This window comes from Muscardinus avellanarius (assembly GCF_963383645.1).
Source record: "Muscardinus avellanarius genome assembly, chromosome: 18".
Lineage (NCBI taxonomy): Eukaryota > Metazoa > Chordata > Mammalia > Rodentia > Gliridae > Muscardinus > Muscardinus avellanarius.
In genome coordinates this window covers 30,163,473-30,188,519 of record NC_137804.1, presented here as the reverse complement: position 1 = coordinate 30,188,519, position 25,047 = coordinate 30,163,473, and the positions used below count along the sequence as shown (strand labels likewise).

The 25,047-nt window shown below is 48.8% G+C and overlaps 1 protein-coding gene across 1 annotated transcript in view; it reads right to left on the bottom strand.

Moving 5' to 3' along the window:
- Nucleotides 1-2,532: 2,532 nt before the first annotated feature.
- Nucleotides 2,533-25,047, bottom strand: part of LOC308276328 (store-operated calcium entry regulator STIMATE) — a gene marked incomplete at both ends in the record, with an annotated part of 64,557 nt that continues 42,042 nt past the window's right edge. The window contains 7 exons of the mRNA XM_080715034.1: nucleotides 2,533-2,649; nucleotides 5,658-5,807; nucleotides 6,825-6,902; nucleotides 8,111-8,223; nucleotides 12,864-12,985; nucleotides 14,704-14,799; nucleotides 17,032-17,080. Coding sequence (XP_080571160.1) covers nucleotides 2,533-2,649; nucleotides 5,658-5,807; nucleotides 6,825-6,902; nucleotides 8,111-8,223; nucleotides 12,864-12,985; nucleotides 14,704-14,799; nucleotides 17,032-17,080 — 725 coding nt within the window. The remainder of the gene's footprint in view (nucleotides 2,650-5,657; nucleotides 5,808-6,824; nucleotides 6,903-8,110; nucleotides 8,224-12,863; nucleotides 12,986-14,703; nucleotides 14,800-17,031; nucleotides 17,081-25,047) is intronic.

Here is a 25,047-nt window from a genome sequence, read left to right as displayed (position 1 = left end):
TTGACAGCATAGTGTCCAGCTGTAGCCCATCATTCTCAAGCACAGCGATGACTGCCAAGGCCAGTGAAGGGCTGCACTTCATAAGGCACCTTGGGGCAGGTGGTGAGGAGGCTCATCCCAGAGAGTGTTGAGTGCAGGAGAAAGTATTGACCATAGCTCTCTGTATCACTCTCGTGGGACAGTGTTTCAGAGAGGCCCCAGTGACCGCTGGAGGCTCTCCCAGGGGATGCAGACATGTGCGTACATACACGTAGGTAAGGCCAAACATCTGCTGCCACACTGCCCAAGCTCACACACCAGGATAATCAGCATTTCTGTTAGACCTTCATCTCTGGTGAGCCAGTGACAGAGCTGCAGCTCAGAGACTCAGCCCTTACTTGAAAATCAAGATAAAGGGAAAATCCAGCACTCAAGCACTACCCCAAACCCATGGCTCCATAGGGGCTGGGATGGGCTCAGAGATGAAGCCATAAGAGGTTTATGTGGCCCCAAGTTCCCATCTTTCACAGATTGTTCCTGGCTGGGAAACACTAGGAACTCAAGACTGAAATAAGGCTCTGATTCTGAGCTCCAGGAAGGCGCAGGGACAGTCGCAGCATGGGATGTCCCAACTACCGTGGGAAAGGAGGGGAGAACTGAGGACTGAGTCAGCGAGGCCTTCAGGGACTGGTGGGCTCACCAGGAATGCCAGTCCCTGCCCTCGTAAAGGCGACCGAGCCCCACTACAGATGTGCTGGGGAAAGACCACCGCTATAGAGCAGAGAAGGGATAAGGAAAACAGGAGCATTGCAGGACCAAGACAAACTCCATCTTGCTCACTGGAAGTCCTTCTGGCCCCAATGGTGACCTGCAGTCACCTACTGCAGTGACAGCTATGGTCTCCAGTTGGTGGCACCTGCACTCCTGGAGGAAGATGGGCCGAGAGGGCCTCCTGGAGGTGGGGCCCCATGCCCAGGACAGGCAGGACCCTGAGCAGGGAAGGACAGTCCCAGGTACCTGGATTGCCAGTCTGGCTCACATGCCACAATCATATTTAGACCTATTATGCTTAAGTACAACATATTTTTATGCAAGTTTACAAAGAACATTCTGAGTGGCGTGGCCTCCCTGTAGCAGAGTGGTTTTCTGTTCCTAAATGTCCACGGCTGACTCTTGGCTTGACATACCACCTCGCTGCTTCCATACGCAGGGAAAATATTGGGATCAGCCCATTCCCCCACAACAGAGCAAATGCTCAGAGCCACAGGGCCACCACCCAACGTGGGGACACAGCCTGGAAGCACCTCATGCTGCCTTTGGATTTAGACCTGTCCACCTCAGCCACAGGGCACTGTGGAGAGAGTGAAAACAGCCTTGTCAGGCCAGGAGGACATTTTGCAGACTGCTGCACAAAGTAAGCAGAGACAGCACAGGACTGGCCCTGCAGGCTGCCTAGAGGCTCGGAGCCGGAGCCACACTACACTGTGACCTGGAGGTGAGGAGAGGCAGGAAACAAGGGCAAGCAGCTTTCTGGTCTCAATTCCTTTGGATACAAAGAGTGTACCTTTCTTAGTCAAGTTTAACCACAACCTCTAACCTGCCAGTAGAAATGCCAGCAAGCTTGGTGGGCCCTGGCAGAGTCCTTTCTGTTCCACACATAAGGACACATAGATCTGTCTCTGGACCCACTGTCTCACACTTGGGCCTGACCCTCCACTACTCCTGGGGTGTCTGATTCTAGAAGGCTGGCCACCCTTCCTGCTGGGATCACTTATCACAGAACACTAACAGTACTCCAAGTAAAAAACTCCTGACTTCTTCCCCCTAGCTCATACCCCATGAAAGGCAGACAAATCCATTTCTTTGGGGGTTAAAAAGAGTTTTAAATACAATAGTATGAAAATATAACTTAAAAATATAAAAGTCAAACGGCATACGGAAGACTTAAAAATCTGTGTGTTGCCCATTAGTCCCATAAGTACTTTGTAGGAAATAAAGACGTACTCAAAAAACAGTAACACTGTCATAACTTGTAAAACGGCTTTAGAAATCAAGAGTTATAAAAGCCATTTTGAGTAAGAAAGCACGCTGGCTCCAACTTGGCCAATGAGCGACTCTCGGCTCCAAGCACGGCACGTGGCAGCGCCGCCCGCTGCCTTAGTGAGAGCCCCACCTGCGGTCTGCGTGTGCCTGTGATTTCTTCCACCACGCCACCCAGTCAGTCAGTCAGTCACAGGACAGGGGCTTCCAGGTCCCTCACAACACCGTTTGGGACAACAACAAACAAAACTCTTCCTTGCATATTTGGTCGGTGTTTGTAGTGCAACTGAGCGGGCGCCTCCGTCTGCCACAGCCCCCTCAGGCACTGGCTCCTCTTCCCTCGTGTTAAGTCACAGTAGCCTGGGAGTGGGTGGAGAGCGGGCAGAGAGAGCAAGAGGAGCGGAGGTAGAAAAGGGGGGCAGAGAGAGGAGGGAAGGGATGACGCTGCGGGGTGATCTGCCGAAACAACAGCTGGCTGGGTCCCACACTTGTCACCCCCAGCATGAGAATGTGTCATACAGGCAGCCCAAAGCGGTGCTTCTTTTTCTTCACAGGCTTGAGGGGGGTCAGTCTACGGAGGTCCTCCTCTGTGTCGGACTCCTCCATCTCGTCATCGGCTGAGATCAGGATCTGAGCAGTAGAGAGGCGTGGCCTGAGAGGCAGCACCCGTGTTTGCCCTCCCCAGGTCCACCAGGGGGCCTACAGACTGTGTTTCTTTACAAGATGATGACAGGGAGCCCCTACACAATAAGACATGCTGGCCCACTAAAACCAGCACTGAATGGACAGAACCCCATTTCTGCCAACACACCCCATCTTTCCATCCAACCTCCAGCTGGACCCAAACCTAATCAGATCTAACTCAACAGGGACCTGCAGCCTCAGGTCATCCTGACTAAAAGTGCTCAGTCTTGACACACGGCTTCCCAGGGACCTAAAGTTGCCTCACATACAAAAGGAGCAAGCTGAAAAGCCTTTAGTTTTAGTTTTTTTGGTATTGGGGGATGAACCCAGGGCCATTCTACCAACTGAGCTATATCCCCAGTCCTTTTTTTATTTTGAGACAGTGTCTTCCCAAATGCCCAGTCTGGCCTTGAATTATGATCCTCCTGCTTGAGCTTCCTGAGCCACTGAGATCACAGGTATGTCCCACCATGGCCGGCTGAAAAGCCTTTTTCAAAACAAGAGAAATTTCTGGGCAAGGTGGGCACGCCTGTGATCCCAGTACTTAGAAGGCTGAAACAGGAGGACCACAGGTTTGAAGGCAGCCTAAACAATTTAAGTAAGACTCTCAGCAACTCAGCAAGACCCTGTTTCAAAAATAAAAAGGGGCCAGCTGTGGTGGCACATGCTAGTAATCCCAGCATTTGGGAGGCTAAGACAGGAGGATCTCAGTTAGTGGCCAGCCTCAGCTACTTAGTGAGGCCCTTTGCAACTCAGTGAGACCCTGTTTCAAAATAAAGAATAAAAAATAGGGCTGGGTGGGGGGGAGCTCGGAGGTAGAATGTCCCTGGGTTCCATTGGTTGGGAGTCTAACTTGGAAGAAAGAGGAAAGAGCTGTCCATGGGGCTTTGAGCTGTCTTTGTCACCTAATGGAAAACAGGAACATGTGCTTCTGGAGACCCTGGCAGGACTCAGCCATGCAGCTGGGGCATCCAGGCCAAAAAAGCTCACCCTGTACACCACCTGTCCTGCCACCTGCTGGCCTTTGACCTCCAAGCACGGAGGAAAGACTGGAATAGCCTACATCAGGACCGGGAGGCCAAGGTTTGCCTGAGCAGGGAACATAACTCCTGCTAAAGGTGCTGGGCAAACAATCCCGCTCATCTCTTCCTGGACTGATCCCCTGAGGGCTTTCTGCCTCTAGTCTTAGTTCCCAGGTAAGCCTTTACTGCTTGTTCAGACACGTCCCAGCTCCTCAGCCTGGACCACAAAGCACCTGCCCACAAGTCAGACTTCACATGGAGCTGATTTCATATCATTATTCTACAGTCTGGAATAAATGCTGCTCTGGCCACAGTGAATTTCACATTATCATCCAGATGCCGATCCGTGAGTTCTCTGAGCTACTGTTTTGGCCTGTGCTGCTATTTGTCATCCACCACATTTTAGGAACACGTAACTAGAAGACAGGGACTTACCTTCTGTCCTACTATCTGTCACCTTCCAAAAGTCCCTCCAGACTGCCCCAGTGTCCTTATAAGGTTTTGCTTATGCCTCAGTCTTAGGACATGGCAAATGTGATGATGAGACATTTACTTCTTATTTTTATTTTTTGTAGTACTGGGGATTGAACCCAGGGGCATTCTCTGAGTTATACCCTCAGCCCTATTTCTTATTTTATTTTATTTTTTTGGTACAGGGTATTAAACCCAGGGATATTCTACCTCTGAGCTACACCCCCAGCCCTATTTTTTTATTCTTTATTTTTAAACAGAGTCTCACTAAGTTGCAGAGGGCCTAAGTAGCTGAGGCTGTTCACGAACCATGATCCTATGGTCTCAGCCTCCTGAATGCTGGGATTACAAGTGTGCGGCACCACACCCAGCCCCTACTTCTTATTCTGTATTTTGAAACAGGGTCTCACTAAGTAGCTGAGGCTGGCCGTGAACCTACGATCCTTTTACCCTCCCAAGTACTGGGATTACAAGTGTGTGCGACCACACTCAGTCATGATGAGACATTTACACATTCTCTTCACCTCACTTACGAGTCTGAGGACCTCTCAGGGAGATGTTGGCTGCAGCCATTTTTTTTGGCTCCTACTGGCAGTACACAATGCTCAGCTCACCGAGGAGCTTCTCAAGACCTTTCCCAAGCCAGCCTTGCTTCACACGTGGCATGTAGCACACACATATGTGGCAAGCACCCAGGGTTTGTGCCAGAACACAAATTCTTGCCTCTGTGCTACTGTTCATGACCACCATTTTCCCTGAAGTGCAAACCTTTGGACTTAGGAGACTAGAAAATAAGGAGAGATGAGTTTGCCCTTGTGAGGTCTGGCTCTTCCTGTGTTTTAGAAATTTCTAGCTGTCGCCGAGCGTGGTGGCGCACGCTTATAATCTCCGCGCTTGAGAGGTGGAGACAGGAGGATCGCGCAGGTTCGAAGCCAGCCTCGCTGGCTTAAGAGACCCTGTTTCCTAATAAAAATATAAAAAATAGGTGTCTGGGAGTGTAGCCCGGAGGTAGAAGGGTTTCCAGTACCACCACCAAAAAAAAAAAAAAAAAAAAAAAAAAAAAAGAAATCTCTAGCTGTCTTAGCCAACACTTCCCTGGTTTGTTAGCAGTGGGCAGGGATGCAACAACTTAATGCCTGAAGGCCAACCACGTGATCATGAGTCCTTGCCAGCCTCCCTGGAACAAGGAGGCTCCTCCCTTACCATTCTCCACTGACAGCAAGCGACCCCCGCCCCCCATGTGCGCTACCCTCCTCCCCAGGAAGGGTCATGGAATGGCAGGCATGGTCCTTGGCGGATGGGAGCTGTGACCTGGCTGTTCTCTAGCTTAGCCTCTTCTCCCTGCCTCCGGCTGGTGCTGTGACTCAGCTCTTAGAAGACCAAATGCAAACATGAGCCCAGGGACCTCCAGGGCCAGTGGTGTGCAGCCAGGCCTTCAGAGCGATTCAGAAAGGACCCTACCTCAGACTCCGACTCCTCGTGGGATGCTGCCCTTCGGTAGCGGACCTTGCTCCCGTTTCTTGAGTCCTGGTTGGCTCCCCTCTCTTCTAGTTTAGCTTTCGTCTTCCCTTTTCTCATGAGGAAATTGTCTACAACCCAAAACATCAAAGCCTGTGGGAAGGAAAAGTGCAGGTGACCCTGGGATAAGTCATTTATAAAGCAAGGAAGAGTGTCTCCATATTGATCCTTTCCATGCCCATTCTAGGCCATAAGACCCAGAACTAGGGAGAGAAAAACTTCATTTAGCCCTGTTGTGATTTTCTAGAACCTTTGAGAGAAGTTCCTAATCTCTATTTCTTTTGCTGAAGTTTTCCCATCAGTGATCAAAATTTCTGCCCTGTTTACCAAGGCTGTGTGTGTGTGTGTGTGTGTGTGTGTGTGTGTGTGTGTGTGTGTGTAAGTGACTGGCAGTCTGTCTTGGTCCTGGAATCAAGGTCTCTGGACATTCGCTCTGGGCCCCATGGGCCTGCTGTACTGAATGTCCAAGTTCCCAAGTTCCTTTACTATTCTTCTCATTATTTCCTGACTTTAAGTCATTGTTAGCTCATTTAGCTCATGAATTTCTTTCTGAGGCCTGGACTTTGTCCAGGAATAAGCAACTGGAGCACATTTGTTTTTTTTTTTTTTTTTTTTGTTTGTTTTTAGTGATGCTGGAGATTAAATTCAGGGTTTCTTACATGTTGGGCAAGCACTCTGCCATTGATATTTTTTAAATTTCATTTCAAAATAGGGTCCTGCTAAATTGCCTGGGCTGGCCTTGAAGTTGGCATCCTCCTGCCTCACTTGGGAGTAGCTGGGATTATGGGTGTGTGGCACTGTGCCTGGCTCGACACGATCCTGATCCAGAAGTTTGCATCACCGGAGGTGGGACGCCTTGGTGGCAGGTCCCCAGCAGAGAGCTTCAGACAAAGTTCCTAGGGCCTTTCCCTGGGCACAGAGCCCTAGAGTCGGGGCTTGCCATGTGAGGAAGTAATCCTGCCATTTCTGGGTCTGGGGGTGGGAGTAGGAAAGTGGCAACTGGTCACACAGAAAGAAAGACCTGAGGGCTGTAATGTGAGTTTTCTCTCTGAACAGGAAGCCTGGAAGGCAGGGCGCAAGCCAGGGTGAAGCATGCAACATGGCACTGACATTGACAAAGAAGGGGACGATGAGCATGACGATGGCCAGCTTCAGGTCTGGATTCTCAATGGGATTCAGCAGGGCCACCTGCGGAGAGAAGCAAACGTGAGGCGGGAGGCTCGGGGACAGTGCCCAGAGTGGGGCCCAGAAGGGATTCAGCTTAGATGCATCTCAGAACCCAATGGGAACAGACCCTCTCACCCACGGGGCTCAGTCCCCCAATAAAGGGTCCCTTGAAGACTAGGCCACTTTGAGCAGTGAGTACTTTTTCAGTTTCCCCTTGGTGTAGATTTGCAAAGTGGGTGGCTTTTACCCCAGAGCATCCATACTGAGAGTGGTCCAGAGCGCATCCTCCCAGAGGAGGGGGAGTACAGCCTTGGGGTACTAGAAGGCGGCAATTCAGCAGATGCTCATTAGGGACATGAGCAAGGTGCCAGCCCACTTTCTAGCAGAATCTTGAACCCTAATCATGTCCTGCAGAACAGCAGCTCTGAATTACTCTGGCTTATTGTCCTAAAAATAAAACCCAGCCAGAGGTAAAACAAAAGGGAGGGAAAGAGCTGAACCACTTGAGTTTCACACAGTGACGGGCTTATCTATGCAGCACTGGGGAGGGGAGGAGAATGGCCTGGGAAACCCATTGACACATCAGGGTCCCCATACACTGCAGGATAACAGATCGTAAAAGTGGCCACGGGAGCTGGGCGTGGTGGTGCACGCTTGTAAGCCTAGCATTCCGGAGACTGGGACTGGAGGACTGCGGTTCAGGGACAGCCTCAGCTACTTAGTGAGGCCCTGTTTCACAAATAAGGAATAAAAAAGAGGGCAGGGGTTGTAGCTTGGAAGTCGAATGCCCCTGGGTTTCATCCTTAGACCCGCAAAAGAAAAAAAAAAAATTGGCTATGGTACCAAATGGCTCAGTTAGACCACTGTCACACAGGCAACGGAGGAGGACACTTGCAAACAGAGACGTTTTCAGTTGTAAGGCCTGAAGTCTAATCAGAAGGTAAGCAACTCATGGCAAGGACCGCATTTCCATTAGGTTTATTCAATCCAAGGTATAATCTAGAGTAGACGCTTGTATAAATGAAGTGGATGGATGCCCAGGAAAAGTAATGACAACTTAATGTTCTTGTAAATAGCATCCATAGCAGACTAAATCCAGGGTCCATTTGCAGAGTTAAAACAAGAACAAATCTGGCTTTCCAACAGGGTTGGAGTGTGAAGCTGATGGGGAGCCAAGTGCTGCTGGCCAAGCTCAGCAAGTAGCTGCTGAGTGGGGAGGAGGGGCGAACCTTTTTCCACTGGAGTATAAGGAGGACGATGAAGACGACGGTCTTTTCAAAGATCATGATCACGATATAAAGGGCGCACTGTCCGATCCAGGCCCCACACTGCAGAGGGTCTCCTGTTAGGAGAAGCAGGTGCTTAGTCACAGGGCTCAGGTATTCAAGTGAGGCCTGTGCTATACCCTTAAGTCACATCCAGTGCCTGTCACCCCTTTCATACCCCAGCCACACCCTAAGCCTGGCTCTAAAGGTACTTACTGAGCTTCTCCAGCTCTAAAGAATCACTTATCCCTAACCAATGCAGCACTTTTACTTTAAATAAGCTCAGAGAATTCCTAATTTGGAATTACCAGAATGATGTTTCTTTGAAGAGATTCTAAGATAGAATTCAAAGGCATTAATGTTAGTAAATGCTTACTGCTGGAGCTCTGGCTGGCTGGCTCTCTATCTGCTGGCAGAAGCTGTTTGAAGCAGACTGCGATTATTACCCATTGTTGACTTTGCCAGTGACTGGTGCTACCTCTCCCTTCCTCTGTCCATGAGCAGAACGACATGATCTAGGAAGGCAATATCGACCTCTTTGTCTCCCATCTTCTCACCTCCTACTCACTCCTTTTGGCCATCTCTGCTGCCCTGAAGTTCAGATTCCAACTAGTATGGGTGACTCCCAAACACCTTGGCTAGGGACAAGGAAGAGAAGAGAACAGCACTCGAGGCAAGGCGATGGGAGTGATGAGCTGAGACCTGGGTCTGCGACAGAGGCCCCTGTGTGATTCCAGTAGTCACCATGCTTGAGAAACTGAAGAGCCCAACAATCTACACTCAGGGACATGCATGCTCTGAGCACCATATGCAAAACCTACGGATGGGCTCCTGGAAGCCATGCAAGCCTCCGAAAGTGGGAGACTTGGGGCGAGGGGGTGGGCCTGCTCTGTCATAGTTGTTAAGACTGCTGGTTGGAATAGGAAGGAGAGTGATATCTGTGTGAGTGTGTGTGTGTGTGTGTGTGTGTGTGTGTGTGTGCGCGCGCGCACGCGCGCACGCATGCATATGTGTGCCCACATGTTTTTTACTGGGAGCATTCTACCTCTGAACTACCTCCCAAACCTATTTTATTTTTTATTTTGAAGCATGGTATTGCTAAGTTGATAAGACTCTTCATATATTGCTGAGGCTAGATGTGAACCTGTAATCTTCCTGTCTCAGCCTCTCAAGTACTGGAATTACAGGCATATGCCACCACGCCTAACTGGAGAATAACATTTCAGGAGAGGGAAAGGTCCCAATCCAGGCTGTGAGAAGAGAACTGGTCCTGAAGAGAAACCTTTGGCTTCTTAGTTCAGTCTGTTTCTGTAGCAATCCCTGCCCAGGCCCCCATGCCGCAGGCCCCAGGCCTGCCTGGGCCTGCCAAATCTATGCAGTGGAAGCACAAGTAGATGCCTTTATGCAGGCTGTCTGTCCCCTTTTCTGGAAGCTGCCAGGAGAAGGGTAACAGAAAACATGCAGAAACACGTCAGCTGCCTCTTCTGAGGTCTTCAGGTATCTACTTTTACCTTTCCTGTAAGCCCCAAGAGCCCGAACCAAAACTATTTCAGATGTATAATCCATCCTCATTGGGTTGTAAATGGAGTTTTGCAATGCTTTCTGTAAACTACCTGACCTTACTGAGAAAAGTTCTCCAAAATAGATGAAAATATTTGCTAAAACCATTAAGCAAGACGGGATAGTCAGAAAGCAAGTGCCACTGGGACATGTTTCTGGATCAAGACTGGTGTGTTTGATGTCAGCAGAGCACAAGACACCATTTATGTACTACAGAAAGAACACCCCCTCGCCTCCAATGTCCTCCCTCACTCTACTTGCTCTTAAGCAGTGAGTGGTAGGCAAAGGGGAAACCACTTTTCCTCCCATCTGCCCCATTTCTGAGTTGCTGCTGCCGCTCTTTTTTTTTTTTTTAATTTGTACCAGGGATTGTACCCAGGGGTGTTCTATCTTCGAGCTGTAATTCCAGCCCTATTTTATTTTTTATTTTGAAACAAGGCCTTGCTAAATTGCTGAGGCTGGCCTTGAACCTGTGAGCTTTCTGTCTCAGCTTCCCAAGTACTGGGATCACAGGTGTGCATCACCATGCTCCATTTGCTGTTGCCTTTTGTTTTAATTTCACTGCCAAATAAGAAATTTCAAAACCATGGTGGAAAGAAGAAAAATAAAGTAGCTGTAATCCTGATACACCATTTCCTGTACACAAAGGCCACATGTCACCACAGCTGGAATGAGTGCACTGTCTGTTTGTTCATTTTGTTTCCCTTGAGTCTCTGAAATGCTACCCTATCTTGTCTTTAAAGGACAAACATACAAGGCATGGCCATTGTGTCCTGCATTTTACTGCATTCGAAAAGCCTCAAGTACATGAGTGTTTGGTTTTGGTGAATCAATCACTCTTTCAGGATAAGCTGCAGGAATAGGTGCCAAACGGAGGGAACATGTCAGTGTTGCGAGGCTTCTAGAAAATTGTTTGGATAGGGACAGGCAGCAAAGTCCATGAAGTTCTTTGCAATGGGATACAGACCTTGTTTTCAGGGAAAGAGTGGTTTGGTCATCAGACTGCAGACACTAGGTAGCACCCAGACCCATTCACCTCTGAGACTGGTAAGTGTGGCTTATTTTCCAAGCCCCATGGCCTTCTCTTCCAGGAACTGAGCAAACTACCTAGAAAACAAGCCTGGCCTCTTCAATTACTGAGAAGAGCTGTACAGTTATTGCCTCAAATGGATGGACAGGCTCTTGGGCGAGGTAGGCAGAATAATGCTTCCACAGAGTGGTCCACATCCTAATCCTTGGGACCTGTGAATATGTAATGTTACCTAGCAAAGGAGGAATCATGGCTATCAACAGGACTAAGGCTGCTAGTCAGATACCTTTAAGATAGTATTCACAATGTTCAGGTGTGCCCAATGTAATCACAGCATCACTTTGAAGTGGAAGATGGCAGCAGAAGGGCAGAGCAAGATCAGAGCAGGCGTGTAAGAAAATTCCGACCTGCTATTGTTGGCTTTGAAGAGTGAGGACGAGAGCCACAAGGCAACACATGCAGGCAGCCTATGGAGGCTGGAAAGGGCAATGAAACAATCTCCCCATCCCTTCTGGAAGGATCCAACTATACTGATGCCTTGATTTTGGTCCAAGAGAACCATGTTGGGCTTCTGAAGAAAAGAACTATGAGGGTAATTGACTTGTGTTGTTTTAAGTTACTGTGTTAATTTGTTAGAACAGCTACAGAAAACAGTAGAAACTGACAACTAGAGAACAACAGATAACTAAGGAGACAATCTAGGGAGAGAGGATTTGTGATGGCCTTGATAAAGGGCAGCTTTCTCTGGAGACATGGTGGCTTGAAAACTCTGCTTCCCGATGGCAGTGACTGAGGAGCAAGTGGCCCGCGCAGGCCAGACAGAAAGAGGAGGTGGTATAATCACAGTCTGCCCTCTTTCTTTCCATCTACTCTGGGGGTACAGACAAAACATGTTTGGGAACAGGGGCACCTTAATGCCTGATAGGTCACTACCAGGTCCCCTCCCAGGTCCCCAAGTGGCACACAGCTGACTATGGGGATCTACTTTTGCTCTGGTCAGGGGGAGCTGAGTCATGAGCGTTCCGGAAGGGATCTCAGCAGTAAGGAAGTAGCAGTGTGCACCCACTGTAAGGCAGATGAAGACCCAGGTGTCCTGGAGCAGAGGGCATGAGGCCCCCAGCTGTACACCAGCTCAGTATGCTTCCTGTGTCCTCTGGTGTCTATTTTATAAATGAGGATGACGCATTGGTCTACATGTTCTGTGGTCCACTCTGTCCTACAAACTGAGGAATCCAGGACTTGGAGAGTCTCAGAAGCCTTCCCTGGAACCCCAGGGGGCATACCCTGTGTGCTGGACACTATTTTAAGTCAGTGACTCATCAGGCATCACATAACAGGGCTAAGAAAAGCCCTCCCTTGTGCTCATCTCCCCTCCATGGAGATAAACAATTACTTAAGATTTCTAGAAATACCAGAGGTACTCATAGCTAGCTTTTGTGGATGTGGGGATGGAACTCAGGGGGCAATCTACCTCTGAGCTACAGCCTCAGCCCTATTTTAATTTTATTTTGACACAGAATCTCACTAAGTTGCTGAGGCTGGCCTCGAATCTGCAGTCCTCCTATCTCAGTTTCCCAAGTACTGGGATTACAGGTACATGTCACCATGGCCAGCTCAGCTGCCTTTTAAGTATCAGTCCCTTGGGGATCTTCTACCATGTAGATATAAGTGGCTCTTTGGCCTAGAGGCCTGAACTCTTTGGGAGGCGTGACCAGAAAAGAGTGGGAACCCAGCATTCTACATGCTCTCTTGTCTCTTGGGTCTCACACGGCAAAAGCTGCAAGCTGCTTTTGGTGGTTGGACAGAAGGAGGTGGCTTTCTAGTCCTGCAGGAAGACCACTAGTACCCTCTGGCAGAAGTGGGAAATGTTTAGCTCCTCTCCCCGAATCTAAGGTATCTTCTAGCTTTTGCCATCTTCCCCGCCACAAAGGTGAGAGCCTCTTCAGTAAGGAAGGCACACACCCACAGGAGGGTGCTGCTCAAGCCCCACAACCAGTCTTGTCCAACATACACAGTAAGAGCCACCAGCAGCTCCCAGCTCCCAAATCTTCTGGGGCTCATTTGCTTAGTGGGCTGCAGAGCGCAAGTAACCCTACCACACCCGACCCGGTGTTCATGGTACGTTACCATATTCGCCAAAACGCAGGGATTCCCACTGCTGCCACTCCACCAAGACACTGACGGCGCGCACTCCCGCGTAGATGAGCAGCATGCCCACGGTGGCGTCCAGGAGGAAGTTGATGAGGTACCTGTGAGGCGAGGGCATCGCAGTCAGGGAGCAAAGCCCTGAACTGGGCCTTGGTGCAGGGCTCTCCAGGCCAGAGGCCAGGCTGCTGAAGTAACTGTGGAGAAGCTAACTCACCCAGCGTCTCATCTCGCCTTGTACTAGGGGTGTGTGGCAGGGGTTACTGGCCTCGGTGCAGGGCTCGCGAGGCCAGAGGCCAGGCTGCTGGAGGTACATCCTAAGGAGAAGCTAACTCACTCAGCGTCTTGTCTTGACTTGTACTGGGGAGGGGCGTGTGTGTGGCGGGGGTCACTGGCAGCCTCGAATAAGCCCATGCAAGAGGCTCCAGGGCTTGTGGCTCTTACTTCCAGGTGCCTGGACAAGAAGGTACTAATACTCAACAGCTTGAGGGAGGGCTAGGAGAGGTACAAAGAAATGTAAAAAGCTTCAAGTATTTCTTCCAGGCCAAGATTCAACAGAATTTTGAAATGGCTTTGAAATCCCTGCAGAAAAACTCCAGGATACAACAATATCCAGCTGCAGCCAGCTTCTAAACTGCTGAGGCTTGAGACGCTTAATGAGTATCCTGGGCTTCAGAGGTGTTCAGAGCACTCTGATGCCAGAGGGAACACGCTGGGCTTGGTCCCCAGAGGCCAGACAATCAGGCCTGAGAGGGAGGAAGCAGTGTTTTCTCCAGCCTGCCCTATCTCTTTAAAGTCACAAGGGGTCACTCTCAGACCACAGACAGAATGATCAGCACTGGCTCCCAAAGTAGTTTTTCCTCTGGCACTCACAGACACATCTAATTGGTGTCGAGTGCTTCTTACACCTAAGTTCCTAAACATTTGCGACACAGCCTGAAAATAACAAGGACGACTGAGTTGTACATATGCACCTTATGTTCATTTTTTCACTCACCAAAATACTAGTTGAGGCTATTATGTGCTGGCCTAGGGAACAAAGTCCAAGTTCTACACTCCATAGTCCACGCAGGGGAGATGAGCAGAGAGCAGGGATTTATGAAGAGGTGGTAGCTCAAGTCCAGCTCCACCATCCCTGAGGTATGTGGTTTTAAGCGATGTAACTTCTCTGCATCTCAGTTCCCCAACTGAAAAGTGGGGTTAATCAATGTATCTATATACCTGGGCTACTCTGTAGACCAAAGAAGGCAGGAGATGGGGCCAGGATAAAGGTGAGAGCCTCCTTTGCCAATCCATTTGTTTAGAAGAACCATTTGGTGCTATGAGCAAGGAAGACAGCATTTCACGGCCTAAGGTTGCAGACTGATTGCTCTGGGTGCGTAGAAGGTATTCCATAATAAAGGTGGAATAACCAGTGCTCTTTAGGTCAAAGAGATCAATGGAGTTGATGACTGTCTGCTCCCGAGTGATTGATACCAGAGAAGCCTTAGTGTGTCTCTTCTGGCACACATACTGAGGGCATTATCTTGCCTTACCAGGGGCTTCTGGGAAGCTGGGAAACACAGCACACTAGAAAGCCAAGGAGGAACTTGGACTCATTAGCAGAACGCCACTATATTGCCTGTCAAAGCCCTGACAGCCAATTGACATCCAGTTATGTGAGCTCTAGGGTGGCATGCGCGAGATGGGCTCTCAGAGGAACCAAGGAGAAATGGGGCCCTCCTCCCCAAGCTGAAGGAGCAGGACTGGTAGCAGAAAGCAGGACCAGCCTGCAGTTCAATGGAGGGTGGGCAGTGTCTGCACTCAAATACGGGCCACTTACAGTGAACAAGGGTCCTCTTCAGTGAGATCTGCTAGGTATACATTTGCGAAGTGAATGAAGAGCATCCCTATGGCTTGTTTAGAAGTATCTAAAAACCTGCATAAAATAGAAGTGGCACTTGTTACCAGACTGACAGGAAGGTGATACTCCTTTTGGAGAAAATGAACAGATCGCAGAGATTATCCAGGCCACCTCTGCAACTAAGGTTTGGAAACCATTCCCTAACTCCATGGAGGAGGAGTCAGCAAAAGACAACATGTGCAGGACACAGAGAGCCCCAAATCCAGTCCTTTCCCAGATCCCTCCCAGCCCTGAGGAGGGAGCCACATGACTGGGCAGAAGCCAAAGATCCAGATTAGAGTAACTGATGACAGGGAAAATAAGAATTAGCAACATTTTGACAGTAATGTCATTAAGAAGCAAGTAAATGCCCAAAGTTTTATAGAGGGCCTTTATGACACTGACTTATCAAGGTTTCCTCTGAAGGGGAGACTGTTCTTTTTCAAGGCAGGAGCAAGCCTGAGGCAGTACTTGAAGGCTGCTTCTTATGGACACCATGCTGTCCTGAAAAGCTGGCTGTCTCCTCCAAGTGACCTATTATTTCGGAGTTTTGCCCTTGGAATCTGTTTTGAGACTTTACTATCATATTATAAATGAAAACTGCCACTGCAGGGTCATTTTATGTGAAATAAATATACTTTTGAGACCCATTTCTCTATATCAAAATATTTACAGGGAATATACACTTGGCCTCTGTTCCTGTACAGAAGCTCTTGTGCTTCTGTGGGGACATTCCAGACTTTACCCTAATATTCCTCTTCAACTAGTTATCCTTTATAATAAATCAGCAAATGTAAATAATGTTTCACTGAGTTTTGTGAATGGCTCTGGAAATGCTGAAAAGTAGCTAGGGGAACCACCAGTTTTGTAGCTGAGTTGGTCAGAAGCTTGGGTTCCCTGAAGATCCCATACTTGTGATTGTCACTGAGATGGGATATTCTTTTGGGGCTAAGCACTCAACCAGTGGGGTCTATGCTAATTGCAGATAGCTAGTATCAGAACAGTTAAATTATAGGACACCTAGCTAGTATCTGGATAGTTGGAAAATTAGTTGGTATCAGACCATACATTTGGTTTCATTAGTATTATAAATAGAGAAGTAGTTTTCCTCGATCCTAGGACCAAGGAAGACTAGTTTTGATCATTTACATAGTATGTTGAACTAATCTCCAAATATATATTATTTTTTGCACCAGACACAGACAATAGAATCTAAGAGTTTAAACATAATCTAACAACAGGTAGAAAGAGATGAAGAAGCTGGTATTTGTACTAATGATTTTTACTAATTGATGCATTTGTATTAATTTCTATCTTCTAAAATAGCAGTATGATTATAAATAAAAGGTAGGAGCTGGGCATGGTGACACATGCTTGTAATCCCAGCATTTGGGAGGCTGTGAGAGGAGGATCTGGTTCGCAGAGAGCCTCAGCACTTACTGAGGCCCTTTGCAACTCAGTGAGACCCCGTTTCAAAATAAAGAATACAAAATTTTATACCCCCCCCACACATATGGCTGGAGGTATATCTTGGAGGTAGAATGCCCCTGGGTTCCATCCCCAGTACTGAAAAAATAAATAAATAAAATAGAAGCCGGGCGTGGTGGTGCACACTTGTAATCCCTGTGCTTGGGAGGCAGAGACAGGAGGATCGCGTAGGTTTGAAGCCAGCCACGCTGGCTTAAGAGACCCTGTTTTCAAATAAAAAAAAATATATAAAATAGGTCTGGGAGTGTAGCCCGGAGATAGAAGGGTTTCCAGGAACCCCAGTACCACAAAAAAAGAAAGAAAGAAAGAAAAAAAAAAGAATGTCCCTGGGTTCCAACCTCAGCACTGCAAATAAATAAATGAATGAAAGAAAGGAAAAAATCTGGAAAAACAGGAGTGCTTTCATATCATACATTGTTCCTAATGGCTAACTCAACTGAAGAACTTTAGACACTTTAGCCGGGCGTGGTGGCGCACGCTTGTAATTCCAGCATTCGGGAGGCTGAGACCGGAGGATCTCAGTTTGCAGACAGCCTCAGCTACTTAGTGAGGCCCTCTGCAACTCAGTGAGACCTGGTTTCAAAATAAAGAATAAAAAACAGGGCAGGGGTGTATCTCAGAGGTTGAATGCACCTGGGTTCCATCCCCAGGCCCGCAAAAAAAAAAAAAAAAAAAAAAAAAGACACTTTAAGGGTAATTTTTCATAATCTTTTCCCAACACAACCCCTCCATCCAGTGCAGTCAAAGCATCCAAAGAATGAGTAGCATTTCAATACATACCATATCCTCCACGGACGCCTTTCATGCTTTGGTTCTCTGAAGCGTTTGACTGGAAGAAAAGACAGATATCAGTAGTTTTCCAAAGCAATAGCAAAGCAAACTGCACAAGCAAGTGGATTATTCCTCTACTCACTATTTATATTTACTACATGCCCCCCCCCACTCTCTTTGTGGTACTGGGATGGAACCCAGGGGCATTCTACCTCCGAGCTACATCTTCAGTCCTATTTTTTATTCTTTATTTTGAAATAGGGTCTCACTGAGTTGCAAAGGGTCTAAGTGCTAAGGCTGTCCACGAACCAGGATCCTCCTGTCTCAGCCTCCCAAATGCTGGGATTATAAACGTGCACCGCCACGCCTGGCCATACTTTCTCTTTTAACACGTGACAATATATAATAAGCTCAGTGAAGGTGAGAGGACTTGTGTTACTGACGACCAGCACTCTCAACAACTGGACACTCATGGAGAATACTCCTCACGGTGTACGCAAAACCCTTTTCTTCTTTGTGATAAGGCTCACACAGGAAACAACAAAGAAGAATGCAATGGCTCTAACTTTGGGATATGTTCTCTCTGAGGACGAACTCGCCAGAGGTTTACTGAGTGCCTAATCCAACTCAGGCACTGAGAAAACAAATATAAAGTGAACTGACTAGCAACTGGGGGCAGATATGTAACCACAAAGTGCAGCATGTGCAAGAGAGGAGGTAGGTCCAAAGCCAAAGGACAACGGACCCTGCAGGAAGGGTAGATTAGGGTGGCTTCAGTGAACATGGACAAGCCCGGTCGTGAAGGCTGCGTAAGTTTGCAAAATGGACCAAAGAAGAAGATAACAAACATTCTGGAAAGAGGCAACACCATGAACTCATAGGCACAGGGGAAGAGCACACAGAGAATTTTTGGCATACTTTAATTTGGCTTCAATACAGAAGATAGCAAGGGCACCCACTGGGAAATAGCAGGTAAGGAAGTGAAAAATTGAACCATATGAGGGAGGGTCTTGAGTGCTGGGCCAGGCAGCCTACAATGAATGAATGCTATAGGAAAGGAAGAGTCAGGGAAGAGTTTTAAGCAGATTCAAAATATGCTGGAACTGTGTTTTATAACAGTGGCTCTGTTGAGTGTAGATGATGGGTTTCTGGGGGTGGAGGGGACTGAGGAAGGATGGTGGCTATGGTCATGGCACTAGGTAGCAGGACTCTGGCTACAGAAGAATCAGCAGAAGTAGGGTTGCTCACTCAGCAACAACCTACTCAACCCCAGCTGGCAAAGGACTCACGAGAATTGCACCTGCATCCTTAGTTGTCTACAGACACAACCATCTGAATTGAAGGAAATAAAATGCTTCAAGGCTTCATCCCCCCTCCATCGAAGCTCTCAGCAAGTACTTCCACAAGGATTCTAAGTACTAGAACAAAGACTGAAAGTGTCCTCTATGTGATATTTTCCTACACAAAAGTACTGAAAGAGATGATGACAAGCTCCAGAAGATGCTGTTATAACCGGCAGAGAGAACCAACTTCTGGTGAGTCCTGAGCTGCCCATGGGGTGAGGGGGCAGCATGAGAAGGGTGACAAAGAGGGAGCGGTCAGCTCCAAATTAACGAATCCCACTTTCTCAATAAATACAGGCAGTTCACATCTGTCAAAGCAAGGACTAGCTAATGTGAAGAACTGAAACAAGAAGTCTGGCATGAAGTCTAGACAGATCAAGAGGATGGGTGGAATTGGAAGGAGGTCTATCATCTCCTTGACACTTCACAGATCCAAAACTTCAACAATGCTGAAGAATCTGAGGGTAAGGCCAAGAGCCTCAGCTGGCCTGAATGTCTCTCAAAGCAGGAGTGCCAAGTGTGCTGGTACATGGCAATCCCAGCTACTTGGAAGCAGGGAACCCCAGTTTCAAGGCCAGCCTGGACAATTTAGCGAAACCCAGTCTCAAAAATTTTATGAGCTGGGCGTGGTGGTACATACTTGTAATCCCAGCACTTGGGAAGCTGAGACAGGATCACACAGATTCAAAGCCAGCCTCAGCTACTTAGTGAGGCTCTCAGCTACTTAGGCTCTAAGCAACTGAGACCCTGTTTCCAAATAAAATATAAAACAGGTCTGGGAGTATAGCCCAGAGGTAGAAAAGCCCCTAGGTTACACCTCCAGTATCACACACTCACACCCACAATAAATAAATAAGCTGGGCGTGGTGGCACATGCTTTGTAATCCCAGCACTTGGGAGGCTGAGACAGGAGGATCGCACAGGTTCGAAGCCAGCCCCAGCTACTTAGTGAGGCTCTCAGCAACTTAGTGAGACCCTGTTTCCAAATAAAATATAAAAAATAGGTCTAGGAGTATAGCCTGGAGGAAGAAAGCCTCTGGGTTGCATCCCCAGTACCATAAAAAATTTCAATTTATTATTTATTAATTGTATTGTTTTATTTATTATTTTTATTATTTATTATTATTATTTTTTACTTATTTATTTACTTATTTTGTGGTACTGGGAATAGAACCCATGGCCATTCTACCTCTGAGCTACACCCCTAGCCCTATATTTTATTATTTATTCTGAAACAAGGCCCCGCTAAGTTACGGAGGGCCTCATTAAGTAGCTGAGGCTGGCCATGAACTGTAATCCTCCTGTCTCAGCCTCCCAAGTACTGGGATTATAGGTGTGTGCCACCATGCCCAGCTCAAAATCTCAAAATAATTTTTTTTTTTTTTTTTTTTTTTTTTTTGCGGGTCTGGGGATGGAACCCAGGGGCAATTGACCTCCAAGCTATACCCCCTGCCCTATTTTTATTCTTTATTTTGAAACAGGGTCTCATTAAGTTACGGAGGGCCTCACTAAACAGCTGAGGTTGTTTGTGAACTGTGATCCTCCGGTCTCAGCCTCCTGAATGCTGGGATTCCAAGCGTGCGCCACCAAGCCTGGCTCAAAATAAAAAAAAATTTTTTTTTTTTTTTTTGGTGGTACTGGGGTTCCTGGAAGCCCTTCTACCTCCGGGCTACACTCCCAGACCTATTTTTACATTTTTATTTGGAAACAGGGTCTCCTAAGTCAGCGCGCGCGGCTGGCTTCGAACCTGCGTGATCCTCCTGTCTCTGCCTCCCAAGCACGGGGATTACAAGCGTGCGCCACCACGCCCGGCTCAAAATAAAAATTTTACAAGGTCTGGGGGTATAGCTCAGTGGCAGAGCCAGCATACACAAAGCTGTGGGTTCAATCTCCAGCACCGAGGTAGGAGGGAGATCCCTTCTACAGCATGCTGAATCTCACTTGAGGTGTAGAATAAAACAGTCTGGAGGGAAAGCTACCAGGCAAGGCCAAAACTGCTTCATGCTCATTGGTTCATCTGTCTCAGGGGAGTCTGTGTCCATTAATATAAAATAACGAACATCAAACATCCCAAAGGAATGTTCTCATTCCTATAACATACACACTGAAGTATGTCTCCAATTTACTTTCAAATGGTGTAGGGGGAAAATTATATATTACATATAATTGTATACATTATATATTTTATAAATGGTATAATTATAATAGATGGTAATATAAATAAATAAAATCTATTTTAGGCTATATTAATATGACTATATATAAAGAGAAAGAAATGTGGTATTATAGGATGAAGCCCTAACCTCTAGTACCTCAGAACATGACTGCATTTGAAGCTGGGGCCTTTGAGGAAGTAATTAAGGCTAAATGAGGTGATGTGTGTGGACCCTGATCTCTTAAGGACTGGTATAGGACACAGATATATGAGTGCACCAGGGAGAGAGACCATGTGAGGACACAGTAAGAAGCCAGCCATCTGCAGGCCAAGAAGAGAGGCCCCCGAAGAAACCAACCCTGCTGCACTGACACCTCATACTTACAGCCTCCAGAACAGTGAGTGAGAAAATGCATACAATTTAAGCCATCCAGCCTGTGAGACTGTTATAGCAGCTGAAGCAAACTAATCCATGTGACAACACAGTAATTGAAGGGCCAGGTGAAAGATATTTGGGTACTCATATCATTATTTAGAATGGACTAGAACAACCATTTAAAGATTAACTTGGTAGGAATCTCGGACATCACCTGTAAGGAGAGAGTTTAGCTGAGACCAAGAAGAAAGGCGGTGTTGAAAGAGGTCTCCGCAATGGTGGTGGAGACTTGTATTCAGGAGAAGCAGAAACCGGATCCTACCAACCTTATTTTTGTTTTAGAAATTATACCAAATGTCGAATGCTACCATCACGCATGCATGCTTAGGAACACTGGACAACATTCAGAGTGGAAAAAGAGCCTGGGAAGGATTTGAAATGATGGAGGCAGTGGCAATGGCAGTGGCCAGTACTCAGGGGAGGCAGAGATTTGATACATTACACCTGGAACCTTTGAAATAATAACCACAGAGACAGTGATCGGAACCTGCTGAGGGGTTAGGCGGGCGCCAGGGCCAGTGGCTGACATCGGAGCTTGCTGTGAGGCAAGGCCACTACTGAGGCCTCTGTGGCCGGGATTGGAGCCTGCCGAGGGGTTAGACCGATGCTGGGGCCAGGGAGGCCGGCATTGGAGCCTGCCATGAGGCAAGGCTGGTGCTGGGGCCTCCGAGGTTGGGTCTGGAACCTGCTGAGGGGTTAGGCCGGTGCTGGGGCCAGCGAGGCTGGCATCGGAGCCTGCCGTGAGGCAAGGCCGGTACTGGGGCCTCCGAGGCCAGGATAAGAGCCTGCCGAAGGGTTAGGCCGGTGCTGGGGTCAGCGAGGCCGGCATCGGAGCCTGCCGTGAGGCAAGGCTGGTGCTGGGGCCTCCAAGGACGGGACCGGAGCCTGCTGAGGGGTTAGGCCGGTGCTGGGGCCAGCAAGGCCGGCATTGGAGCCTGATATGAGGCAAGGCCGGTACTGGGGCCTCCGAGGCCAGGATAAGAGCCTGCTGAGGGGTTAGGCCGGTGCTGGGGCCAGCAAGGCCGGCATCGGAGCCTGCCATGAGGCAAGGCCGGTACTGGGGCCTCCGAGGCCGGGATCAGAGCCTGCCGAGGGGTTAGGCCGGTGCTGGGGCCAGCAAGGCCGGCATCGGAGCCTGCCGTGAGGCAAGGCCAGTGCTGGGGCTTCCGAGGCCGGGATAAGAGCCTGCCGAGAGGTTAGGCCGGTGCTGGGGCCAGCGAGGCCGGTATCGGAGCCTGCCATGAGGCAAGGCCAGTACTGGGGCCTCCGAGGCCAGGATAAGAGCCTGCCGAGGGGTTAGGCCGGTGCTGGGGCCAGCGAGGCTGGCATCGGAGCCTGCCATGAGGCAAGGCCGGTGCTGGGGCTTCCGAGGCCGGGATAAGAGCCTGCTGAGGGGTTAGGCCGGTGCTGGGGCCAGCGAGGCCGGCATCGGAGCCCACCATGAGGCAAGGCTGGTACTGGGGCCTCCGAGGCCAGGATAAGAGCCTGCCAAAGGGTTAGACCGGAGCTGGGGCCAGTGAGGCAAGGCCAGTACTGGGGCCTCCGAGGCCAGGATAAGAGCCTGCCGAGGGGTTAGGCCGGTGCTGGGGCCAGCGAGGCCGGCACTGGAGCCTGCCATGAGGCAAGGCTGGTGCTGGGGCCTCCAAGGATGGGACCGGAGCCTGCTGAGGGGTTAGGCCGGTGCTGGGGCCAGCAAGGCCGGCATGGGAGCCTGATATGAGGCAAGGCCGGTACTGGGGCCTCCGAGGCCAGGATAAGAGCCTGCTGAGGGGTTAGGCCGGTGCTGGGGCCAGCAAGGCCGGCATCGGAGCCTGCCATGAGGCAAGGCCGGTACTGGGGCCTCCAAGGCCGGGATCAGAGCCTGCCGAGGGGTTAGGCCGGTGCTGGGGCCAGCGAGGCTGGCATCGGAGCCTGCCGTGAGGCAAGGCCAGTGCTGGGGCTTCCAAGGCCGGGATAAGAGCCTGCCGAGAGGTTAGGCCAGTGCTGGGGCTAGTGAGGCCGGCATCGGAGCCTGTCGTGAGGCAAGGCCGGTGCTGGGGCCTCCGAGGCCAGGATAAGAGCCTGCCGAGGGGTTAGGCCGGTGCTGGGGCCAGCGAGGCCGGCATCAGAGCCTGCCGTGAGGCAAGGCCGGTACTGGGGCCTCCGAGGCCAGGATAACAGCCTGCCGAAGGGTTAGACCGTTGCTGGGGCCAGCGAGGCCGGCATCGGAGCCTGCCGTGAGGCGAGGCCAGCATCGGAGCCTGCTGTGAGGCATGGCCAGTGCTGGGGCTTCTTAGGCCGGGAGTGGAACCTGCCGAGGGGTTAGGCCGGTGCTGGGGCCAACGAGGCCGGCATTGGAGCCTGCCGTGAGACTAGGCCGGTGCTGGGGCCTCCGAGGCCGGGATTGGAATCCTGCCAAGGGGTTAGGCTGGTGCAGGGGCCAATGGCCAGCATCGGAGCCTGCCGTGAGGCAAGGCCACTCCTGCGGCCTCCAAGGCTGGGACCGAAGCCAGCTTAGGGGTTAGGCCGGTGCAGGGGCCAGCGAGACCAGAACTGGGGCCTCCCATGAGGCAAGGCCGCTGCTTGAGCCAGCGAGGTCTGGATCAGTACACTGAGTAGCCAGGTCACTACTGGGGCTGTCAAGAGTGGGATCTGTACTTGCAACGCAGCATGCACAGAGAAATATCGCAGAAAATATAAATCAGACGCTTCTCTTAATCAGCAAATACTAGGAGGAAAGGGGCAACAGGAAGAGGTTGAGCTATAGAAAGGGCCCTATAGTGAAGTAACTAATGTGACCAATCAGAGGGTATGTAGTACTGGAGGACAGAGCCTCTTTAAAACGCAGGAGGTACATAAACAAATGTATCAAAGTAAATCACCAAAGAAGCGTGGGATGGAGGGGGGGGAGGGAATGGGATGGGGGCTGGAGGAGGGCTAATTGGATGATGTGTGCTTGTATATCCTCTCAAGTCTTGTACTCCAATGTGATTGATATATGACTACAATGCACCAATTTAAAAAATAAATTAATTAATTAAAAAAAAGATTAACTTGGTAATAGCTATCAAATTCAAATACCCATGCCTCTTTAGCTGGGCGTGGTGGTGCATGCTTGTAATCCCAGCATTCAGGAAGCGGAGACTGGAGGACTGTGGTTCGCGGACAGCCTCAGCTACTTAGTGAGGCCCTTCACAACTTAGTGAGACCCTGTCTCAAAATAAAGAATAAAGAATAGGGCAAGGGGTGTAGCTCAGAGGTCGAATGCCCCTGGGTTCCATTCCCAGACCTGTAAAATAAATAAATAAATAAATAAATAAATAAATAAATAAATACCTATGCCTCTTTAACCTGAAATGTACTATGAGGTATACATTCTACAAGTATTATTGAAGATGTGCCAAAATGTATAGGGATGTTATAACAAAAATATGGAAAGAAAATAATGCCAATAAACCAATCTGGGGTTAGAAATACATCACGGTACATACACACAATATAAAGCAGTTGCTTAAAATGACAAGGTAGATTTAGATGGATTAACATGGAAAGACTCCTTTTTTTTTTTTTTTAAGTGGCGCTGGGGATTGAACCCAGGGGCATTCTACCTCCAAGCTACACCCCCAGCCCGATTTTTTATTCTTTATTTTGAAACAGGGTTTCACTAAGTTGCAGAGGGCCCCACTAAGTAGCTGAGGCTGGCCAGAAACCTAGATCTCAGCCTCCCAAGTATGGGGAGTACAAGCATGCACTACCATGCCCAGTTGGGAAGATTTCTAAGTAATACTAAGTTGTAGAATAATATGCTACCATAATTTATTCAAGTCCATTTTAATGAAAATATGCCTAAGATGGTATTGATACATATTTTTCCCTACAAGATAATAAGTGACTATTAACAAGGGCTATTTTTTTTTTTTTCAGAACTAGGGATTCAACCCAGGGCCTTAAACATGCTAGGCAAGTTCTACCACTGAGCTTCACTCCCAGCCCGCATGTGGACTTTTTATATTATTCTGAATGGTTTAAATACTCTTTCATACATTCATGTTGTTTGTACTTCAAATTTTTAAAGGGACAAATCTCAGAAACCTGTGCTAATCTAACAAAGA